The 22,408-nt window shown below is 55.0% G+C and overlaps 2 protein-coding genes across 3 annotated transcripts; both read left to right on the plus strand.

Moving 5' to 3' along the window:
• On the plus strand, positions 347-14,044 carry WRAP53 (WD repeat containing antisense to TP53). The gene is made up of 10 exons (XM_003131944.4): positions 347-1,086; positions 1,234-1,332; positions 1,439-1,550; positions 11,555-11,643; positions 11,836-11,926; positions 12,036-12,168; positions 12,860-13,068; positions 13,281-13,384; positions 13,532-13,666; positions 13,781-14,044. The coding sequence occupies exons 1-10, from the start codon at positions 683-685 to the stop codon at positions 14,022-14,024; spliced, it is 1,620 nt and encodes a 539-aa protein (XP_003131992.1). The 5' UTR covers positions 347-682; the 3' UTR covers positions 14,025-14,044.
• Positions 16,071-21,933, plus strand: EFNB3 (ephrin B3). 2 transcript variants are annotated; one of them, XM_013981315.2, is made up of 5 exons: positions 16,071-16,278; positions 18,483-18,775; positions 18,952-19,044; positions 19,155-19,259; positions 20,554-21,933. In XM_013981315.2, exons 1-5 carry the CDS (start codon positions 16,157-16,159, stop codon positions 20,907-20,909), a joined length of 969 nt encoding a protein of 322 aa, XP_013836769.1. In that variant the 5' UTR covers positions 16,071-16,156; the 3' UTR covers positions 20,910-21,933.

A 22,408-nucleotide genomic window follows, 5' to 3' on the forward strand; every position in this document is an offset into this window, starting at 1 on the left:
CCTTGCCTACTATCTTATTCATTCTTGTCTTTTCCAGTACAGTACTGGGTAGCAAAGAAGAGCTCAATGATAAATATTTATTGAATGAATGAAAAGAGACGGAGGTCTGAGGAGTTGAGATGCAAAACAGGTTCAAACCCCGTAAAAACAAATATAGCGCTCGCGCCCTCTGCAGGTGGGGAGGGGAGTAGGTGCTTGAAGAATGATAGCGCGAGGAGCTCAGACACATCTCCCTGACTCAGAAGCTCTCGGACTACAAGTCCCAGCAGGCACTAGGAGATTCAGGACTGGAGGGGAACGGTAACCCGTGACCTGTTACGTCCCTGCCCCGCCCCTCTTGTGGGTCGCCCGCGAAGTCTGATCCGGGATGCGGAGGTCCAATCGAATGGTGGGCCCAAATCCCGCGAGAACAGGTGGCGCGTAGCCACCGACAGGGCTAAGGATCGCCGAGCTCTCCAACATTCCTGTTCGCCCGCCTCGCCTCGCGAGGCCTGGGGGCGGGGGGCTGTTTTCTGTCCTATCCCGGGAGCAGAAAGAAGGCACTGCTGGGTTTCTCCAGTTCTGCGTCCGGATCCGTGCGAACTTACGGCGGTCTCTGCCGTTCCGCAGGCCCGGCAGCTGGTAGCCGGCGGGAAGAGGATTGCCTGGCCGCGGCCAATGTTTGCCGTGCTTCCTCTGCAGTATGAAGACCCCGGAGGCGCCAGTGTTAGCTCCGGACTGCCTTCCTTCAGACCAGGCCCCAGCTGCAGCCCGTCTCTCTCCTCAGGCTTCCTCGATGGATAAAAATACGAACCCTGAACAGACGCCACCGCCACCCGATGGGGATGATGCGCCCCGGATATCCCCGGATCCTGGAGCTGGCTCGGCCGTGTCCCAGGAGCTGGGGGAAGGGGACCCAGCTTCTCTCTCCACTCCGTTGGAAGCTGAGTTTGATACTCCTAGTGAGTTGAGCCCTCGAATCGAGGAGCAAGAACTTTCTGAAAAAGTGAGCCTTCCTGCAGAAGAAACGAACAAGCCAGAGTTGGGGCCGGGAGAAGACATGGAAGATGTGTCTGAGGAACCCGCTCCAGAGGATGAGGGATACACGTAAGTGCTGATGGCAGTTGGCTCAGGAATCTGAGGAGGTTGGAAATGTGAGATATATCTCATCCGCCAGTCCTCAGCCCCACTTCTCCAGGCCCATTTCTCCTTGGCTTTGGCGACCCAGGTTTGTCTTCCCCATCTTCCTTCCAGCACTTGGAACTACAGCTTCTCGCAGCTACCCCGGTTTCTTAGCGGTTCCTGGTCAGAGTTCAGCACCCAACCTGAGAACTTCTTGAAAGGCTGTAAGTGGTAAGTAAGGATGAGGAGGGGGCTCACCTCTGCCACAGGTCTGCTCAGCTCAAGCCCAACACTCGCAAGATACAGGTCTATCCAGGCTTCTCTCTCCTACTCCTAGGGCCCCTGATGGTTCCTGCATCCTGACCAATAGTGCTGATAACGTCCTGCGGATTTATAACCTGCCCCCAGAGCTGTACAGTGAGGGGGAGCAGCTGGAATACGCAGAAATGGTAAGGGTAGGGACTAACTGCCCCTTCCTCAGCCAGGGCACTTTTAAGTCCTGCCTGTAGATGGAGAAAGTACAGTCCACATGTTTCCTGTCACAAACAGGGTATTTTTTCACCGTGAGTTTCCACAGGTAGCATTTTCGGCCGTCAGTTCCGAAGTCATTTAAAGTGATATTTGGCTTATCTTTCATTAGGAATATATGTTTTCCATAAAGGAGTAGTGGATTTCTCTCCGTAGTTTTTAATTGACTTTCAGATATTTATTGAATGACCACTAATATGCCACCTACTGTGTTTGGTGTTGGGGTGAAGTGATGAACGAGACAGATGAAGAACTGGTTTGCTTTCTTGTGTGGGAAACATGTTACCCAATAAGCAGTCAAGTTCATTATTGAGTTTAACAAATACCATGAAGGGGTATTTGTTAAATACCGCAATGGGAATGAATCCAGCTAGGAACCATGAGGTTGCAGGTTCAATCCCTGGCCTTGCTCAGTGGGTGAGGGATCTGGCATTGCCGAGAGCTGTGATGTAGGTCACAGATGCGGCTCGGATACTGCATGGCTGTGGCTGTGGTTATGGCCGGCAGCTGTAGCTCCGATTCGACCCCTAGCCTGGGAACCTGCATAGGCCACAGGTGCGGGCTTTAAAAAAAAAAAATATATATATATATATATATACCGTGAAGGAAGTAAACAGAATGAGGAGAGATTAACCAGAGGATACCACTTTAAATAAAGTGGCTGGGGAGGAGTTCTCTGAAAAGGAAACATTTGAGCTAAGACCTGAAGGATGACAAGATCGGCATGTGAAGAGGTATAGAAAGAGTGCTCCACAAAGAGGCAGAGATGTGGGAATTCCCGTCGTGGCGCAGTGGTTAACAAATCCGACTAGGAACCATGAGGTTGCGGGTTCGATCCCTGGCCTTGCTCAGTGGGTTAAGGATTTGGCGTTGCGGTGAGCTGTGGTGTAGGTTGCAGATGCGGCTTGGATCCCGCATTGCTATGGCTGTGGCGTGGGCTGGCAGCTACAGCTCTGATTCGACCCCTAGCCTGGGAACCTCCATATGCCGAGGGAGCGGCCCTAGAAAAGACAAAAAAAAAAAAAAAGAAGGGGGCAGAGATGCTACAACAACCCAGAGAACCCAGAGCTGGGAAAGAACTTCATGTGTTCAAGGAACAGAAAGAAGGCCACCATGCCTGATGCCAGATCTTGTGGGTGGGGCCTTCGGAGTGCCTCTGGGAAGCCATGGGAGAGTTTTAAAAGAGAAGAGTGTTGGGAGTTCCCATTGTGGCTCAGTGGGTTAAGAACCAGACTAGGATCCATGAGGAGGTGGGTGCCATCCCTGGCTTTGCTCAGTGGGTTAAAGGATCCGGCGTTGCCATGAGCTGCACGCATAATTCGAAAATGTGGCTCAGATCTGGCGTTGCTGTGGCTGTGGTGTAGGCGAGCAGCTGTGGCTCCAATGTGAGCCCTAGCCTGGGAACTTCCATATGCCACAGGTGTGGCCATAAAAAGAAAAATAAAAAATAAAAGAGTGAAATGATAGTTGAAGTTTATTTACTCATTTATTTTGGCTGCACATGAAAGTTCCCAAGCCCAGGATTGAACCCGTGCCACTGCAGTAGCAATGCCAGATCCTTAACCACCAGGCCACCAGGGAATTCTGATGGACTGTGAGTGGTCAAGAGTGGAGACTCTGTTAAGACGCAGTTTGTCATAGTCCAGGCGAGAAACGATGCTGGCTTGGGCTGGGGTGGCATCAGGAGAGAGAGAGATGGGTGGAGTTGAAGTATATTTTGTGGGACTGCGAAGCCAGTGGGGTGGATGGAGATACAGTTCACTTGGGAAGTGAAGAGCTCTTGGGATGGAAGTCAAGGGTTTTTAGGTCGCGGCAATGTAAATCTAAGGGGAGACTTTGAGAAGGGTGCTCGGGATGTAGTTTGGGAGTGGGAGAGCATCTTGTGGCTTGAGAGTGGATTCAGTCTTGAGAGAGAGCATAGATGGAGAAGGAGAAGGCTCAAGCAGAGCCTGGAATGCTCCGGCGTATGGAGGAGGGTGCAGGAGAAATTACGAAAGTGGAGGCACAAGTCGCATTTTTTTTTTGTTTTTTGCTGTGGCTGTGTGGCAAATGAAAGTTCCTGGGCCAGCAGTTGAATCCACGCCATAACAGCACCCCAAGTGGCTGCACTGACAATGCAGGATCCGTAATTCTCTGTGCCACCAGGGACCTCCAGAGTCACGTTTAATGCTGTTGAGAGTGGGGGCAAATTTATAGAATGATCCAAGAAGACATTAGTGACCTTGACCAGAGCACGTTCAGAGAAGTGATGGAGGCAGAAGGCAGTTAGGGTGGGTGGAGAGGCAATTCTTTGGAAATGGTTTCCTATGCTGAGAAGGGAGCTGAGAAATGGAATGGTGACCAGTGGGAATGGGGGGGCCCAAGAAAGGTTAACGAGATGCTTCTGTGAGGTCAGGAATAACCCACAGAGGGGAGGAATTGCTGCTGTGGGAGGGAGGCAGGGTGACAAAGCACCTGCAAGGCTGGGTGAAGCCAGGATCCAGAGCACACTGGAGGACGAGGCTAGACTTTGACAGGCGCAGAATCTTTCCAGAATCTTTCCTCACGGTAGGAAGAAAGGCAGAGGTTTCGTTCAAGGCAGCTGTTTGGTCATGGGAAGATTTGGGTGTCTCTGTCTCTTGGCTTCTCAGTGACGCATAAAAGGAGGTTATCAGCTGAAAGAAGAGGATTGTGGGGAGAGAGCCAAAGGGCTTAGTCCCGGGGTGGAAGAATCAAAAGTACCGAGAAATGCAGCAGCCCTGTCACACTTTGCTTAGTGCCCACTAGAAATTTGTTGTATCCATTTAAAATGAGAGCAGTTAGCATGGTTGTGCATCTTTTCCCAGGAGGTTGACTGTAGTTTCTCTGTAAAATGAGGATAATAACTCATCCACCTCAAAGAGTTGTGGTGAGAATTAAAAGAATTAGTTCTGTCGGGGCTCAATGGTGACGAACCCGACCAGTATCCATGAGGACCCGGGTTCGATCCCTGGCCCTGCTTAGTGGGTTAAGGACCCTGTGTTGCTGTGGCTGTGGTGTAGGCCAGCAGCTACAGCTCTAATTCAGCCCCTATCCTGGGAACGTCCATATGCCACAGGTGTGGCGCTAAAGAAAAAAAGGCAGACAAAAAATTAGTGTAAAGTGCTTCAAACAGTGCCTGGCATGCAGGAAGTGTTCAGTACCCACCAGTCGTTCTGGGTGTTAGTTGAGGGCAAGCATGGACTGGGAGGAATGGGGGCCATGGACTAGGTCTGGCTGGGGTTTGCTGGGCGAGAAAGACCCAGGGGGCTTTTGAGAGTGTCTGCTTGACAGGGCTGCCAGAATGGAGAGTGGGGAAGGAAGTGGATTGTAAATGGGTTTCTGATGAAGCTGAGCAGTTGTTGGGGTAGAAATAGCAGAGCGAGGGGGCGGGACGGGTCGGAGATGGTGGTCAGAGATTGTAGCGATGCCGTGGTTGTGGGGCTGGGTGGCTGGCGTAGGGTGAAGGCCATGGCCCTGGGTGCTGAGAGAGGCAAGGAATGGTGGAGGCCAGGATGTTGGGTGTTTCTGTTCGTTCTTTTGTTGACGCCTTTATTGGACACACTTTCATTGAGCACCTTTGCTGTGCCACGCCTGGTTTAGATGCTGGGTATCTGACAGCAACAAAACTGGAGTTCCCTGGTGGACAGGGGGTTAAGGATCCAGCATTGTCACTGCTGTGGTACAGGTTCCATCCCTTGCCTGGGAACTTCCACATGCTGTGGGTGGGGCCAAAAAATAAATAAATAAATAAAATAACAAAGTAAGACACATATCTGACAAGTCCTATGGAAACAGGAAAGCAGAGAGGGGGGTTGGAAGAATTAATTGCAGTTTTAAAAAGGGTGGCTGTGGAGTTTCTGCTGTGGCTCAGCAGTAACAAACCCGACTAGTATCTGTGAGAACACAGGTTTGATCCCTGGTCCTGCTTAGTGGGTCAAGGATCTGGCATTGCCATGAGCTGTGGTGTAGTGCACAGACGAGGCTCAGATCCCTCATTGCTATGGCTGTGGTGTAGGTGGCAGCTGCAGCTCCAATTTGACCCCTGGCCTGGAAACTTCCACATACTGTGGGTGCAGCCCTAAATAATTAATTAAGTAATTAATTTAAAAAATTAAGTGATCGGGAGTTCCCTGGTGGCCTCTCAGGTTAAGGATTTGGCACTGTCACTGCTATGGTGTGGGTTTGATCTCTGGCCTGGGGAAAGAAAAAAGGAAAAGACTTCACTGTTTTGTTTTTCTGGCTGTACCCGTGGCACGTGGAAGTTCCCAGGCCAGGGAATGAACTCAAGCCACAGCAGTGACAAGGCTGGATCCTTAACCCACTGCACCACCACAAGGGAACTCCCAGAGGAGATTTCATTACTAAAATTAAAAATTTCTGACATTTGAGCAGAGACCTAAGGGGGTCAGGGAGTGTGAACCTACCTGATATGGGGGAAGAACATGCTGGGAAGAGAGAGCAGCAAGTTTAAAGTCCTGGTGGAAGTGGGAGTCACCCAGCGCAACGGGAGTATCAGTGGGGAGTGAGACAGTGAGCAGGAGCTAAGATCTGAGCGGATGGAGAAAGACGCAAATGGGGAGCTGGTCTGATGGCAGGAACCGCGGGGGACGTAGAGGCTGAGGTGGTAGAAAGACTTGGAAATGACAATAGGGAGCAAAGTTGACACCCACACACCCTCCTCCTGCCCTTAAGGTTTGTACTGGGAAGGGGGTGAGAGTTAAAGGCGTTTCAGCTTGAGAAGACCATGAGGTCAACCGGGACCCGGCAAGTCCAGGTGGGTGGACAGAGCGTTCTGAGAAGATGGAAATAAGGGCGTTTGAAGGTTCTAGAGTAGGAATTTCAGAGGCTAAGGGCAAGGATTTGGGAGAGCAGGGGGGAGTGAGGATTGGGGCCAGTCAGGGAGTGTGGAACAGCGTGCAGGTGGCGGTGAGACTCAGATGGCCCAGCAGCCTGGGACTTCTCTAGTGCCTGAGGTTCATGGGAGTGCAGGTCTCGGTGGTGAAAGCAGGGTGCCCGTTCCTGGGGTGGTCCTGAACCCCCGGGCCAACGGGCAGCTCTATGAGATGGGAAGCTGCGGGCACGCGAGTTCTCTGTGCAACCTGCAAGGCACTCCTAGCCCTGCTTCCTGGAGCAGAAACTAGTGGTGTCCAGCAGCCAGGGCCGGGCGGGCGTGGTGCAGCCAACCTGAAAGGGACAGGGACAGGCAGAGGAGACTGGAAATGTAAGAGGCTGAATATTCATCGCGCACAGTCATTTAAGAGAAATGAGAACGTTAAAAAGGGGGGAAAATATCATTACCTAACACTCTGAAATTCAGCCCTTCGAGTTTTTCTACGTTCTTTCTAAGCTCTGACCGAGTGCTGAAGCTCTCCATGTGGTTATGATCCTAGAGTAGATGGTTTGTATACTGCATTTTTCTTTTAACTGTCGTATCCTAAGTGTTTTTCACGCTGTTCCAATCTTCATAGTTATCATGTTTAATGGTGTATGATATTGCAGTGAATGCCAATGACAATTTCCTACCTATTGCCCTGTTTTGGACTTTTGGATTGTTTCCAGGACTTTTGTTTTGTTTCCAGGATTTTTATGTCATTAATTATTTTTCAGTGAACATCTCCATATGTTTTGATGCAGATTTCAGAGAATCAGAGAAATTTTATAAATAAGAAACATCCTAGGTCAGAGGCTATCTCTCTCTCTCTATGTGTATATATATATATATATATAATTTTTAATGTCTTTTTATACAGATAATCAGTTTGTTTTCAAAAGCTGCTCCTATTTTACTGTTATTCCTACTGCTGTTGACAGAGTGAGTGTGCTGCTTCTGTCACAGCCTCACTCATTAGCCATCTTCATTTTTAGTGTCTGCAGGTTAAGTATGGAAACAGATAAAACTGATATAGGTGGGGAAATTGGGAGAGGATAGTTCTGAGTATTCTCATAGCCTTTTCACAGAGCTTTCTGGAACTCCTCTTTCTAACTGCCCGGCCTCTTCCCTGGTGTTCTCCTTACCCTGTGGCTCTTGCCTGAGGCCTTCACTTTCCTGTACCCTCTCCCGGGGAGGCCGGGCCCCCTCTGTGCCCTCCATGTCTCAGGTTCGGAAGGGGGGGTGCCCTCATTCCCAAACGCCATATCCAGATAGTTGCTCTTTCTCGATGCAAAGACTTTTCCTTTGAGGTTTATGCTGTCGATTCTCCCTGACTCAGGGAGGATGCTGGCACCTCGTAGCCATCCTGTGTTCCCCAGGTCTCTCCACCGTCTTGGTGACCTCGGGTATCCAAACCGGAAGCCCAGGTCTCAGCCTTTAATCTTCCTTTTCCCCAACCCCCACATCCAATTAATTAGCAAATCCCATCAAGTCCACCTGATCTTTCTAATCCATCCACCTCACTCCACTGTCCCTATTTGAATTCAAGGCCCTATTATTTTGGGCCTTACGTTATTAGAACAGTCTTCTGTTTACCTTTTCCCACCAAAACATTGTTTATTGGCTGCTGATCGTTCTCCAGGGGTTGGGGACACAGTGGTGAGCCAGAGAGACAAGGTTCCTGCCTTCTCAGCTGGTACGCTGCAGAGTGTGGGGGCACAGAGGGCTCCAGTGGCGAGGAGCAGGAGCACGGCTCAGCGCCGTGGAAGAAGGGGTTCTGGGGGGAGGTGAGGGCAGGCTCTTCCAGACCCAGAGCCGAGGATGCATGAAAGCCTGCAGTTCGGGAGTGTAGTGAGTTGGTGCCTTCTCGGAGCGGAGAGTCTGAATGCTGGGATGAAGTGATATAATAGCAGTGAATACAGAGAGAGGAGCCTGGAGAGGTAGGTATAGGGTCGGCGCCTGCTGAGAGGAGGCTTCATGGGAGGTTGGGTTTTATACAGAGAGTTAGGGGGCGTCATCGCAATATTTTATGCTGGAGAGGGACACTGTACAGGGTTCCAATTTAACCAGGCCTCTAGGGCTTTGAAGTGGCTGCAGAGGGGAGAATGGAGGGGTAGGTTGGAGTGTGGGGTGCAGAGAGGCCTGGGGAATGTATAGAAATAGTCTCAAGAGGCAGTGGCTTCATATGGGAAGGAAGGCAAGGGGGCAGGTTCAGGTGAGCCGAGGAGGTGGAACTGGCAAGATCTGGCCTTGGGTCGGGCCAGGAGGGGAAAGGGGGTGAGCAGGAGGAGGAGACCAGGGGCTCAGATTTCAGGCCCGAAAACTGGACAGGGAGCCCAGGAGGCGGCGGCAGAGGCTGGTCTGAGGGGCCTGTGGGGGAGCCAAGGGGAGCTTTCTTTTCACCAGGCAGTCAGATGCAAGGGTTCAGGGTGGAGAGGAGGGCCCTGGAGTCACGGTCGGGTGACATCACCTCAAGGGCCAGCAGATAACCGACAGAGGACTGGTATCCAACTGATTTAAAGATAGTCTTCAAGTCAGAAGAAGACAACCTAGGAGAAAACCAGGTAAAAACTAGGAAAAGGTGTCCTTAGACAGAAAAATATCTAGCTTCACCAGCATTGAGAAGGGCCAGTTCATCCCGAAATGAAATACCATTTCATAGCCTGCAAATGGAGAAAAATTTGAAAGTCTGGCAACACCAAGAGGAGGCAGAGCTACTCATACACGTACACACGCTGAGGGGAGAGTAAATCCGGACGAGCACGCTGGGAAGAAAAGTGACACCATCTAGTAGAGCTGGCAGAGCGCACGCCTGGAGCCCAGCAGCTTCCCTCTTTAGCAGAAACTGCCGAGAAACCCTCCCACATGTGTACCAGCACGTTAAGCACAGGAGCCCCAAACTGGGCAAACTTCAGTGACTGTCAGGGAGAAGGATGGGTGAGTGGGGAGCTTACAGCAGGGAAGATGCATGAACGCGAGCTAAGTGTGTTGCCAGAAATCTCACCATCACGATGGGGTGCATACAGCTTGATAGCACTAATATTAAGTTTAAAGGCAGGTAAGCCAAATATACATGAGGCTTTTTCTCTCTGTGACTATATTCCTAAAGAAATACACGAGAAGAGTTCCCATTGTGGCTTAGTGGGTTAAGAACCAGACCAGTATCCATGAGGATGTGGGTTCGATCCTGGCCCCGCTCAGTGCATTAGGGATCCAGTATTGTTGTGAGTTGTGGTGTAGGTTGAAGATGGGGCTCAGATCCTCCATGGCTGTGGCACGGGCTGGAAGCTACAGCTCTGATTTGACCCTTAGCCTAGGAACTTTTATATGCCACCAGTGAGGCTGTAAAAAAAAAAAAAAAAAAAAAAAAAAAAACACAATGGAGTTCCCATTGTGGCAGAGTGGAAACGAATCCAACTAGGAACCATGAGGTTGCGGGTTCGATCCCTGGCCTCGCTCAGTGGGTTAAAGATCTGGAGTTGCCATGAGCTGCGGTGTGGATTGCAGATTCGGCTCGGATCTGTCATTGCTGTGGCTGTGGCATAGGCCGGCAGCTGTAGCTTCAATTAGATCCCAAGCCTGGGAACCTCCATGTGCCGCGAGTGCGGCCCTGAAAAGACAAACGACAAAAACAAAAAAATAAATGAATTTGGGAGAGTGTTTACTTCTGAGGGAGGGTGTCCTTGGTTTTAACTGTTTTGTAAAATATTTCTTAGGCTGCATAGAGGAGTCACAGGGTTCGGTTTTGTTTTGCTTTAGTGTAACCTTTGAACTGTTTAATCATGGGTTTTTTTTTTTGGTCTCTTGTCCTTTTAGGGCCGCACCCGAGGCATATGGAGGTTCCCAGGCTAGGGGTCTAATCAGAACTACAGCCGCCGGCCTACGTCACAGCCACTGCAACACCAGATCCGAGTCACATCTGCGACCTACACCACAGCTCATGGCAATGCCGGATCCTTAACCCACTGAGCAAGGCCAGGGATTGAACCTGCAACCTCATGGCTCCTAGTCAGATTCGTTTCCACTGCGCCACGATGGGAACTCCTGTTTAATCATGTTTTAAAAGGATCAAATGCCACCTGGTCAGCGCTCGATAGATATTGGTATCATTGGTTGGTTCTTTGTCTCTGGGTTGGGATATTGTTTCTTTCTTCCTCTCTTAATTGTTGAAAAAGCAAAAGGAGTTTTTATTGTGACTCATCAGGTTAAGGATGTGACATTTTCTCTGTGAGGATGCAGGTTCAAACCCGGCCTCACTCAGTGGGTTAAAGATCCAGCATTGCCGAAAGCTGCGGCGTAGGTCGCAGATTTTGTGGCTTGGATCCTGTATTGCTGTGGTTGTGGCAACACAGTTGTGGTTGTGACCATAACTGCAGCCCTGATTTGACCCTGACCTGGGAATTTCCATATTCTGCAAGCGTGGCTGTAAAAAGGAAAAAAAAGGCAAAAGAATAAATCTATATGGCTTTCGGTGGCCCACATCTGACATGAAAGTCTGAGCTGAGCCTTGAAGATTCGATTCTTTGGGGAGTTCCTCTGTGGCTCAGCGGGTTATAAACCCAACCAGTATCCACGAGGATGTAGGTGGGATCCCTGGCCTGGCCCACTGGGTTAAGGATCCCGCCTTGCTGCAAGCTGTGGTGTAGGTGGCAGATGTGGCTCGGATCTGGTGCTGCTGTGGCTGTGGCGTAGGCCAGCAGCTTCAGCTCTGATTTGACCTCTAGCCTGGGAACTTCCATATGCAGAGGGTGTGGCCCTAAAAACCAAAAAATGGTCTTTGACGTTCCCACGGTGGCACAGTGGATTGAGGATTGGCGTTGCCACAGCTCTGTTGTAGGTCCTAGCTGTGGCTCACATTCCATCCTTGGCCTGGGAACTTCCACATGCTGTGTGTGTCACCAAAAAAGAAAAACACGTTCCTGTGTGTACCCAGGTTGCCTTTTCCTGCCTGGTTAAGTGCCCATAGAGCCTCTCCTTCTGCCGTAAAACTGCTCGAGGCCCACGTCGGCCTCCTTTTCCCGCCAGTGACCCAGGCATCCCTGCATCTCTGTCCAGGCCCCTGTCCTTCGGATGATGGAAGGCGACACCATCTATGACTACTGCTGGTATTCCCTGATGTCTTCAGCCCAGCCAGACACCTCCTAGTAAGTGATGTCTTTTGCCTGCTCCCCCTCCCCATTTCAAGGGGCCCTCCTACTGGAGGTCAGGGGCTGCCAGGGGTCTCGGGAGGAGGAAGGCTTGCCGTGCCCGTCATATGTGAGCTGAGAGGGCCGGTCAGTTGGCTTCCTCCCCTTCCTTTGACAGCACCAGGGCCTCAGTGTCCGTGTCTCTCTCAGCGTGGCCAGCAGCAGCCGGCAGAACCCGATTCACATCTGGGACGCCTTCACTGGAGAGCTCCGGGCTTCCTTTCGCTCCTACAACCACCTGGTAGGGACCGCCCCACCCGGCCCCAGGGCTTGTCCTGGCCTGGTTCTCCTTCTCTGACAGTGGCCGAGGCTCTTTGCCAGGCCTCTTTCCAGCCCCTTCCTGTCCCCAGGACGAGCTGACGGCAGCCCACTCGCTCTGCTTCTCCCCCGATGGCTCCCAGCTCTTCTGTGGCTTCAACCGGACAGTGCGTGTCTTTTCCACATCCCGGCCCGGCCGCGACTGCGAGGTCCGAGCCACGTTTGGTAAGCAGTCGGCCCCCGAGGGAGGAGGAGAGAAAGGGCCCCGCCATGTGCCGAGGGACCCTGTGTGAGCGCGGGGGCTGTGGATGGAGGGTCACATCACGCTCAGGACTGCTGAGCGTGGACCGAGGAGAAAACAGACTCGAGGAGGGGACGAGAATTTCCCAAGGTCCACCTCTCGTAAGGAGCTGGTTCACTCCTGAGCCAACGCCTGTGTGCCTTTTGGTGTCTAGAATTTTGGTATTTCAGAGTTCCCTGGTGGCTCAGCGGGTTAGGGATCCAGCATTGTCACTGCTGTGACTCAGGTTACTCATGTGGCCTGGGTTCAGTCCCTGGCCCGGGAACTCCTGCATGCCGTGGGTGCAGCCAAAAACCACAACAAACACAAAATCCTGGTATCGCTGGGAACCTGGAGGTGCGCTGACTCCATTTTCCTATACGCCTTCAGTTTCCCACCCCTTCAAGGAAGAATTGAGGTTTGAGAGGGAGGAAGTAGGGCTTGGGCCTGTAGGTTCTTTATAGGGGATAGAAGGATCCAGGGAGCACCGGACGTCTTTGTCTTGCTTAAAACAAATGGGGTGGGAGATAGGCCAGCACACGGGCTCTGGGACGGGAGATGGAGGTGCCCCTCCATGAGCCTGGGTGATGCCCGGTGTTCCTGCCCTCTCCCCCACTTTGTTCTTTCCCTTTCTAGCAAAAAGGCAGGGCCAGAGCGGCATCATCTCCTGCATAGCCTTCAGCCCAACGCAGCCCCTCTATGCTTGTGGCTCCTACGGCCGCTCCCTGGGTCTGTACGCCTGGGATGATGGCTCCCCTCTCGCCTTGCTGGGAGGGCACCAAGGGGGCGTCACCCACCTCTGCTTTCACCCTGATGGCAATCGCTTCTTCTCAGGAGCCCGCAAGGTAGGGGTCCTGTTCTGAGATCCCAGAGCAGGTGGGCAGTAGGCAGAAGTGGTGCAGTCTGTGCTGTGTTGGGAAGAGAATCAGCCCAGCTAAAGGAGTGCCTGTAAACAAACCATGAGGGAGGCAGGCATGTCTTGGGCAGTGGCGTCGGTGGCAGTGGCGGCGGGGAGTAGAGGGTGGAAAGCACTCTAAGCTCCTGTCTTTGTCTTCAGGATGCTGAGCTTCTGTGCTGGGATCTCCGGCAGCCTGCGAATCCATTGTGGTCCCTGAGTCGTGAAGTGACCACCAATCAGCGCATCTACTTTGATCTGGATCCGTGAGTGACCGAGGATCCTTTGTGCCTGGGGCCTTGACGCCCCCAGGGATGGCCAGAGCCCAGCTGCAAGGGCTCAGCCCTTGGGCCTGAGGGCTTCCTGCCCCAGGAGTGACAATTCCATGGCGGCACCTCTCCTTTCTCCCCCAGGACCGGGCAGTTCCTGGTGAGCGGCAGCACGAGTGGGGCTGTCTCCGTGTGGGACACCAGTGGGGCCGGGCATGAGGGGAAGCCGGAGCCAGTGCTGAGCTTTCTGCCCCAGAAGGACTGTACCAATGGAGTGAGGTCATCAGTTCATTCTCCTGATTTGGGGGCTCGGGTTGGGGAGGGAGATAAATCCCTGAGGGAGCTGCACCCCGGCTAAAGGTGCTGACTGCCGCTGCCCGTCTCTTCCTGCAGCCTGCACCCCAGCCTGCCTCTGCTGGCCACGGCCTCCGGTCAGCGTGTGTTTCCTGAGCCCACAGAGAGTGGAGACGAGGGGGAGGAGGAGGACCTTCCCCTGCTCTCCATGCGCCACGTCCACCTTGAATGTCAGCTTCAGCTCTGGTGGTGTGGAGGGGGCCCAGACCCCAATATCCCTGGCGCTCCCCAGGACGCGAAAGGACAGGGAGGGACAGAGGAGGGTGGGGGCGAGTTTATATAAAAAGGTTTTCTATGATACTAGAGCCTGTGTTTTTTTGGGGGGGCCGATGATGGAGATGGGGCGGGGAGGGGTACCGGTGGGCTCCCTGGTCCAGCAGCAGCGGGGACTGGCATATTGTTCCTGAAACCAGGGTTGAGAGGTGGGACTAAGCCACAGCCAATGGGCTGCTGGGCTTGGTGTGAAGTCAAGTGAGTGGGGGTGGGGCTTCATGCCATTGACTGGTTGGTTGCTAGGCAACTTGGTAAACTGAAGGGGGGAAACCTGTTTGAAATCTCACTCCCAAGGTGGGGGAGGCAGGGGTCAGGGTGAGCGTGGCTGAGCAGGAGTGGCAGGAGCTGTGTGTCAGACTGTTGGGTGTGACTGTGTGAGACTGTGCAGACGGTGACAGACAAGACACCCGCTCAGTCCCGCTTCAACACTATTTACCATCTTCCAGCAGCAGAGGGACCATTACTCAGCTCGGGGGAAGGGGAGCAGGAGGACCGCCTCCCGCCCCTGGACTCCCCCAGGAGGCAGGTGACTGAGTAGCCAGAGTCAAGGGCACGCATGAAAGAGTAAAGGTGCCGCAAAACACAGACGTCACATTCTGTATTCCCGTTAGAGGCAGGACAAGGGCGAGAGTCTCATTCAGCAGCTGTCACCGGTCCCCGGGGTTCTCCATCTATCTACTCTGTCTTTGGGGATGGAGGGCTATGTTATTCCAAGCAGTGGCTCCCCCCCCACACCACACACAACTTGCCAAACACCGAGAAGGGGTCTCTGAAGAGGCACTGTCAGCAGGGAATTTGATTCCGGACCCTACAATTAAAGGAAAGGCCCGGGAGCTCTGAGATGACTAGAGAGGGGAGAGGAATGTCACCTCTGCCCAGAGGTGCTGAAAGCCAGGGTTCTTACACCCAAAAAGGCAAGTCCTCTTCCCTTCCCCCAGGATAATTGGAAACAGCCCTTCCGGCTGGATGCGGGGGGTTGGGGGTGTAGTTTCTCCCTTTCCTCTCCCAGCCCCATTTCTCCCCACAATCATCTAAGAAGGGACCAAGTGTAACCCCCCCCTCCTAATTCTTGCCTTCCACCAGGCCCCAGATAGCAGTAAAGGATCCAGGAGGCTGTAACAAGAGACTCCAGGAGTGGGAGTTGAGCAGCCTGAGTTTGGTTTCCGAGTTCTTCCAGATTCCCTTTGTGACCTTGGGCGAGTCACGGGGCCTCCCGAGCCTCAGTTTCTTCATCTCTGCAATGGGGCTCCTTGAGCTCGGCCCCGCCCACTTCACACAGGTAGTCGAGACGCTCCACGCAGCCCACTCGGTAAAGTGCGGAGCCTTCAAGGTTATTATTATTCTCGCCAGACCTCCCCGGAGCAGTGCTGTTGTTTTGGGATGGGGGAGGAGGCGGCTGCGGGAGCGAAAGGGGCTGGGTTCCTCGGGGGTGGAGAGGGCGAGAGCCTTTCTGGATTCGAGGGAGAGGAAGATTCCAACCGCTCGGGCGCTCCTCGGGCAGGAGGGGAGACGGGCAGAAACTAAGCCCGAGACAGAGAGTCGCAGAGACAAAGGGGGCGTGAGAGACGGCGCCGGGGAGCGAGGCGGGGCGGCGGGCGGGAGGTGCGCGAGGTGAGGGAGGTGTGGGGGGCGTGGGCTGCGGGATCCTGCCGCCCGCTCCTACTCGGGCTCCAGCTCCGGCTTTTCCCTCCGCCATCCTCTCCCCCTCCCCGCCTCTCCTTTAACTCCCCCCTCCTGGGCTCGGGACTGGTTTCCTCCCTTAGCCCGCTGCCCTCAATCCCGGCGAGGCTGGGGCTCCGGCTCGGCGCCCCCGTCCCCGCTCCCGCGTCCGGCGCCCCATGTCGCCCCCGCCCGGCCCCCGGCTCCCCCAGTCCCCGGCTTAGGCCCGCTCAGCATCCCGGGGTGCCGGCGCGTGGGCCGGGGGCGTAGGGCGCCTGCAGACGGCCCCTGGAAGGGCTCCTGCGGGCTGAGCGCTCCGGAGCCGGGGCGCGGGCGGAGCAGGAAGCGGGTCCGCGTGGGAGCGGGGGGCAGTAGCCACCCGGGTGGTCGGGGCAGAATAGCCCGGGCGGCCGAGGCAGTCACCCCAGGGGGTGAGCGACTTTGGGGGAGTTGGTGCCCCGCCCCCCAGGCCTTGACGGGGTCATGGGGGCCCCGCGTTCTGGGCCGGGGGGCGTGCGAGTCGGGGCCCTGCTGCTGCTCGGGCTGGGGGGGCTGGTGTCTGGGCTCAGCCTGGAGCCTGTCTACTGGAATTCGGCGAATAAGAGGTGAGCGGCCCGGGGGCTGGGGAGACCCCACACCCTCTGGGCAGGGGGCACGGGAGCTCTGGGGACTTTGGGGGCTGGGTTCTCCTAGCTGGGAGGAGGCTGGAGGGAGGATGCTGGTGCTCTGATGTGAGCTGATGGGTAACCAGACAGAGGTGATCTTGGGAGCCAGACTCGCGCGTCGCACACGGAGCTGGGTGTGGGTGGCGATAGCCCTGTGTCAGGAGTTTGAAAGACCCCCGAGGGCCAAGGATTTCAAAGTTCACGGGTAGCCGGGAGGGCAGTGGAGCGGTTATTTGGGTTTGTGGGAGACTTCTGTGGTGTCGGGGGCTGGGCTTAGAGGGAGCCTGGTTAATGTCAGCTCTCAGGAGAGCAGCTGAGTAGGTGCTGCTGAGGCGCTGAGAGGAAGGGCAGGGTGCCTCCCTCCCCAGAAGGGACTCGGTGGCGGAGATGGGGGGGCAGGGGGCTCAGTTTGGGAGCTCTGGGGACAACTCCCCCCAACGCGTTTTGATTCTTCTGTCTTCTAACTCTTGCCCACAGCCAGAGGGTCCATGAGCCCTTGGCGGAACAATTTTCCAACCAGAAGGTTTTCCCGGCTTGGGGACTTCTTTCTGAAAGAAGCCTGGAGCCCCCTAAAGCCCCTTCTTTCTCCCTGGCATCTGGAGTCCTGAGGACTTCATCGCCCCCTCCCCCATCTTTGCTGCAAACTCTGCCGTCAGACCCTCTGCTCCCTGGCATGCTTGCTTTGCTCTGAAAAAAGGCCAGGGGTCAGATGAAACTTCAAGCCACACAGAGTAGCCACACAGAACCCTGGGGAGGTCTTTGGGTCCCTTGCCTACAGGCAGATCCCACTCCCTGTTAGCAAAAGCGGTCTGTGTTTGGAAAACTTCCTACTTCCCTGGGGAGGCTGTGTGAGGCGGTGGGAAGAGGGTGTGCTCTGGGTTCATCAGATCCTAGGGCTTAATCCTAGCTCTGCTGCTTTCAGCCGTGTGGCCTTGGGCAAGTCACTTAACCTTTCTCAGTTTGTATCCTCAGTCCTTACAGCTTTTATGAAGATTAGAGGTAAGGTGTTTGAACCTATCATATGCTCATCAAAGGAGACCTAGGGTGACTGTTCTTCCTCTCTTTACTTGACAGCTTCCCTTACAGTTCCCCGTCCTGGCCTCCCTCCTGTAGCTCTTTGGGTCTAATCTCAACTGTCTTTCCCCCTCTAAGCCTCCTACCCACCAACTCCCAGATGCAGCTGGAGTGTCAGGTGCAGTGTGAGGCTGTAAGTTAGGCTTATTCCCATAGATTTGAGAAAAGGGAATTAGGGTGTTCTGGGAGCTCTTTGGAATACTGAGTGGGAGGGAGCAGATTATTTGGGAGTCTGGGAAGATACGGAGCAGCGGTCCCCTGTGACCACATTCTGAGACCCTTGCTGCCATGAAGACACAGGGAGGGGCTGCAGTTGTTGGCAAGCAGCGGCTCTGCTGGGCCAGAGGCTGCCTGGGCCGAGGGAGACGTGGCCTCCTGTCGATGTGGGTGGAAAAGTCAACTCCTTCAGTTCCAAAGCAATAGGGCACTTTCCCTAGGAAGCGGGAGACCTGGGGGAGGAGGGGTCCTGAGCGGGGAAGTGTCTGGGGCAGCTGGCCCACGGATCCTGGTTCCATTAGCCCCATTTAGGGCCATTGCCAGACCAGGGTCTTACCTCCTGTCACACTGCCTGGCTAACTTGGGACCCTGGTCTGGATCATCCTCCACACCCCTCCCCAACCCTTTACCCCAACCCTTTGCCCCGAAATCCCTGAAATTCAGGGGTGGCCTGGGGGAGGGGAGGCTCTGCCCCCCGTGGTTGACTGCCATGGAATAGTGAAATCACCTGGGAGGGGTGGGCTGTGTGGTTCCAGAGAGGCCAGCTCCTTGGTAACTGGCATCCTGTTGCCATGGCAACAGGGCTGGTGATGGAGCGAGAGATGGCAGTGTGCATGTGGTGAGGGCGGGCTGAAGAGTGCATTTGGGCACACCAAGGGGCAGGAGACCTCTGAGCCCGGCTTCCTGCTGCTTCGGACGTGAGCTTCCAGAGTCCTTGGTGCCTGCTCTGTTAGAACGGACTCTCCCCTCAGACAAAGGCTGTCCTGCAGGGATGTGGGGTGAGGGAGGCAAAACTCTGGGCGCTAGACCTCTGACACTTCTCGTCCTTGTCCACCTCGCCCTCCTCCCCGTAGGTTCCAGGCAGAGGGTGGTTATGTGCTGTACCCACAGATCGGGGACCGGCTAGACCTGCTCTGCCCCCGGGCCCGGCCTCCTGGCCCTCACTCCTCTCCTAATTACGAGTTCTACAAGCTGTATCTGGTAGGGGGTGCCCAGGGCCGGCGCTGCGAGGCGCCCCCTGCCCCAAATCTCCTTCTCACTTGTGACCGGCCAGATCTGGATCTCCGCTTCACCATCAAGTTCCAGGAGTATAGTCCTAACCTCTGGGGCCACGAGTTCCGCTCCCACCACGACTACTACATAATTGGTACTGCCGGGCAGAGGGCAGGGTCGAGTGGGGAGGTGCTGCTGGGATGGAGGGCAGAGGAGGGGGGGATCCCTGGAGCGGCCCCTCAGACCCTCGGGTGGTGTCAGGGCCAGTCAGGGAGACGCAACAGGGGTAGACTGTGGCGTGCCAGCTTCTCCCTGGTTCTCGTCTCCCAGCCACGTCGGACGGGACCCGGGAAGGCCTGGAGAGCTTGCAGGGAGGTGTGTGCCTCACCAGAGGCATGAAGGTGCTTCTCCGAGTGGGACAAAGTGAGTGGGGCTGGGGCACACCTCCTAAGAGCCGAGGGAGGTTGAGGCAGAACCATCGCGGTCAGGGGGCTGCTGTCTCAGCCCCTCTCTCGGGTCTTCTCCATCTCCAGGTCCCCGAGGAGGGGCTGCCCCCCGAAAGCCTGTGTCTGAGATGCCTGTGGAAAGAGACCGAGGGGCGACCCACAGCCTGGAGCCTGGGAAGGAGAACACCGCAGGTAGGAACCAGGGGTCCAGCCTCCTGCCTTCCCTGGCCTCCTCTGCTCTCCGCCCCCCCCACCAGTGCCCTACCTTCACCCTCTCCCTCCGTCTTCAGTTTTGGGGGCGGTGATACAGGAAAGAGGAGAGCGGACGGGAGGGTGGGAGGGGAGTGGAAGCCAAATGAGGAAAAGACTCAATTAGAACTAATTAGCCAAGTCAGTGCTTCAATCAGTGCTGTCAGAGGAGGGGGGAGGACTCCTTGGCACGGAGCTGAAGGGCTGGACACACCTGGATTCTGAGCGGGGCTTGCTGGGGAGGGGAAGTGGGGTCCCCAAGGGGCCCGGGCACTGCTGTGGAAGCCCATGGGGACCCCCAAGGCTGGGTGTGCAGCTGCCCGGGTGGCTCCTTCAGCCCCTCCCCCTCTTTCCTCCTTCACCCCTTCCCTGCCAGGTGACCCCTCCAGCAATGCAACCTCCCGGGGTGCTGAAGGCCCCCTGCCCCCTCCCAGCATGCCTGCAGTGGCCGGGGCAGCAGGGGGGCTGGCGCTGCTCTTGCTGGGCGTGGCAGGGGCTGGGGGTGCCATGTGTTGGCGGAGACGGCGGGCCAAGCCTTCGGAGAGTCGCCACCCTGGTCCTGGCTCCTTCGGGAGGGGAGGGTCTCTGGGCCTGGGGGGTGGAGGCGGGATGGGACCTAGGGAGGCTGAGCCTGGGGAGCTAGGGATAGCTCTGAGGGGCGGTGGGGCTGCAGACCCCCCCTTCTGTCCCCACTATGAGAAGGTGAGTGGCGACTATGGGCATCCTGTGTACATCGTGCAGGATGGGCCCCCCCAGAGCCCTCCAAACATCTACTACAAGGTATGAGGGCTCCTCCGACCTGGCTCTCCTGGATCCAGCCCTTTGTGGGGTGCTCCTCCAGTTTAATTCATGGTTTGAGAGACACCTCTAGCAACTCCTCGGCCCCCCCCGCCCCACCAGCTCCTTTGCTCCTCCTGGCTGTTGCCACTTCTCCACTTTTAGGGTTCCCTAGGACATCCACCCAACTACCGCCTGCCCTCTGGTTGGCCGTGTGTGCCCCGCTCTGTCTCTGTGTTCCTGGGTCCTAGTCCCTTGGGGAAGGGGGCAGAGACTCAGCCTCCTCTGCTGACCGTGACCCAGGGATCCTTGTCTCCCTCACCCACTGAGAGCTAGGGGTGGGAACAGTCTGTCTTTTGGTTGGCATCTCTTTCTTTCTGCCTCTCACTGTTTTTCTCTTCTTTTTTTCTTCTCTCTCTCTCTCTCTTTCTTATTTTCTTTCTCTCTCTCCTGTCTCTAGGTCTGTTCCTCTTCCCTAGCATCCTCTTCCGTGTATCTCCTTTTATTTACCCTCTTGGCTTCTTATCCTGTGCCTCTCCCATCTCTAGGGCGGGGGCATCAAAGCATTTCTCCCCTCAGCTCCCTCTTCCAACTTCTCTTACCAACCACTCCCCTCAGCCTGCCAAAAATGGGGGCCTTATGGGGAAGGCTCTGGCACTCCACCCCAGCCCACAGGTCATGGGCAGCAGGGCCTCCTCCTCTGCCCTGCCCCAGGCCTCTACGTACTTAACTCCAGCCATTTGGGGTGGTTGGGTCACAACAGCTTCCGTGAGAAGAAGTGTCCCGTTTTGTCCAGTGGCCGGTAGCGAGCTATGAACCGGTCGGGACACATGTGGACTTGGTCTGATGCTGAACGGGCCACTTGGGACAGGAAGTGACTTGCTCCAGACAAGAAGTGACCAGGCCTGGACAGAAGTGGCCTGGGAAGTGGCAAGAAGCAGTGCAGCAGGAACTGGAAGTGCCTTCATCCAGGACAGGAAGTAGCACTTCTGAAATAGGAAGTGGTCTGGCTGGAACCGGAAGTGGCTTAGTCTGGGGGGTTTGGGGGAGGTGAGGTGGATGGTTCTTACTCTGTGGAGGAGAGGGGGCAGGAAGAACTTCCTGTTTCCGGAGGAAGCTGGAACTTACTCGAAGAAGACCGGGTGGACCGAGGAGGGTTTTCCCAGTATTATTCAGTGGCGTGTGCCAAGATCTCCCTTCCCTTGTTCTCCGTGTTGCTTTTAGGACAGCTAAGGTGACTGCCATCTGCCATGGCAGGCTCAGTTTGTCTTTTTCTTCCCTTTCCATATCCCAGTATAATCTCTGTTACTCAACAGTACAACCCAAGAACCCACGTGTTGTCCCCAGTAACCCAGATGGCTGTCTTGTTCTTCACATCCTCTGTCTCCTACTCCCTTCAGACTCAACACAACTCCCTTCTTAGTGACCATAATGGTGGCCTACTGACTGGTCTAGCTGACAGTGGTCCTTAGCAACAGTCACTCTTTCCATAGTGACCAGCTGGTACCTCTTCCTGCCCTCTAGTGCACAGTTGGGTGTTGCCTCGGTTTCCTCCCAGCTCATTTATTTCCATGAGATCAGAGCTGCCCTTGAGCACCACGTCGGCCACCTGAACCACCAGCCAAGATGGTTGCTTTGTCCACCAGAGGTCAAGTCATCTCTCTGGTGCTGTAGTTCCCAGCTCCTTCCTGGTTTTTCTAATCCCTCCTTCCAGGGAACAGGAAGTTGATATTGCCATGGGGGAGGTGGCGGGGTATGGCCGTCACCTCAATAGTTTTACTGTAAAAGGGAAATTTGAACAACAAAAACCAAAAAAAGAATAAAAAACTTCAAAAGTTGACGAGAAGGCTGGTGAATGACTGAACGTGAATTGCGACAGAACTGGTGGTTAGGATGGGTTTCTAGCTGAAGGTTGGGTTGTATGAAACCAAGGGTCGGGAGAGGGTTGGGTTGGAGGGGTGAGGTGAGCCGCGCGTGGCAGGGGTGAGGAGGGGGGTAAAGGGCTGGCTGAGAAGGCTGAGGAAGGCAGCCACCTCCAGGGGAGGGAGAGGGGAACCCAGATGGGAGTGGGAGTTGCCAGGATGTCCAAATGGGGCTGTTCGTGAACTTAGCGACACACATGGGGAAAGTCCAAGTGTCTGCCTCTAAACCCAGGTACCGGATTCAAGGCAAGTCACAGTCAGAAACAAAGGGGGAAAACATGTTCCTGTGTTCAGTCTGCGCCCTCTGCCCAAGGCACCTCTGTGCCCAGAAGACTCAGGGACCCAGGCATCAAGCCACCTATCCTCTGGCTCCCTGTGTACCCATAACCCAGG

Source organism: Sus scrofa, chromosome 12 (assembly GCF_000003025.6).
Source record: "Sus scrofa isolate TJ Tabasco breed Duroc chromosome 12, Sscrofa11.1, whole genome shotgun sequence".
In the NCBI taxonomy this organism is placed as follows: Eukaryota; Metazoa; Chordata; class Mammalia; order Artiodactyla; family Suidae; genus Sus; species Sus scrofa.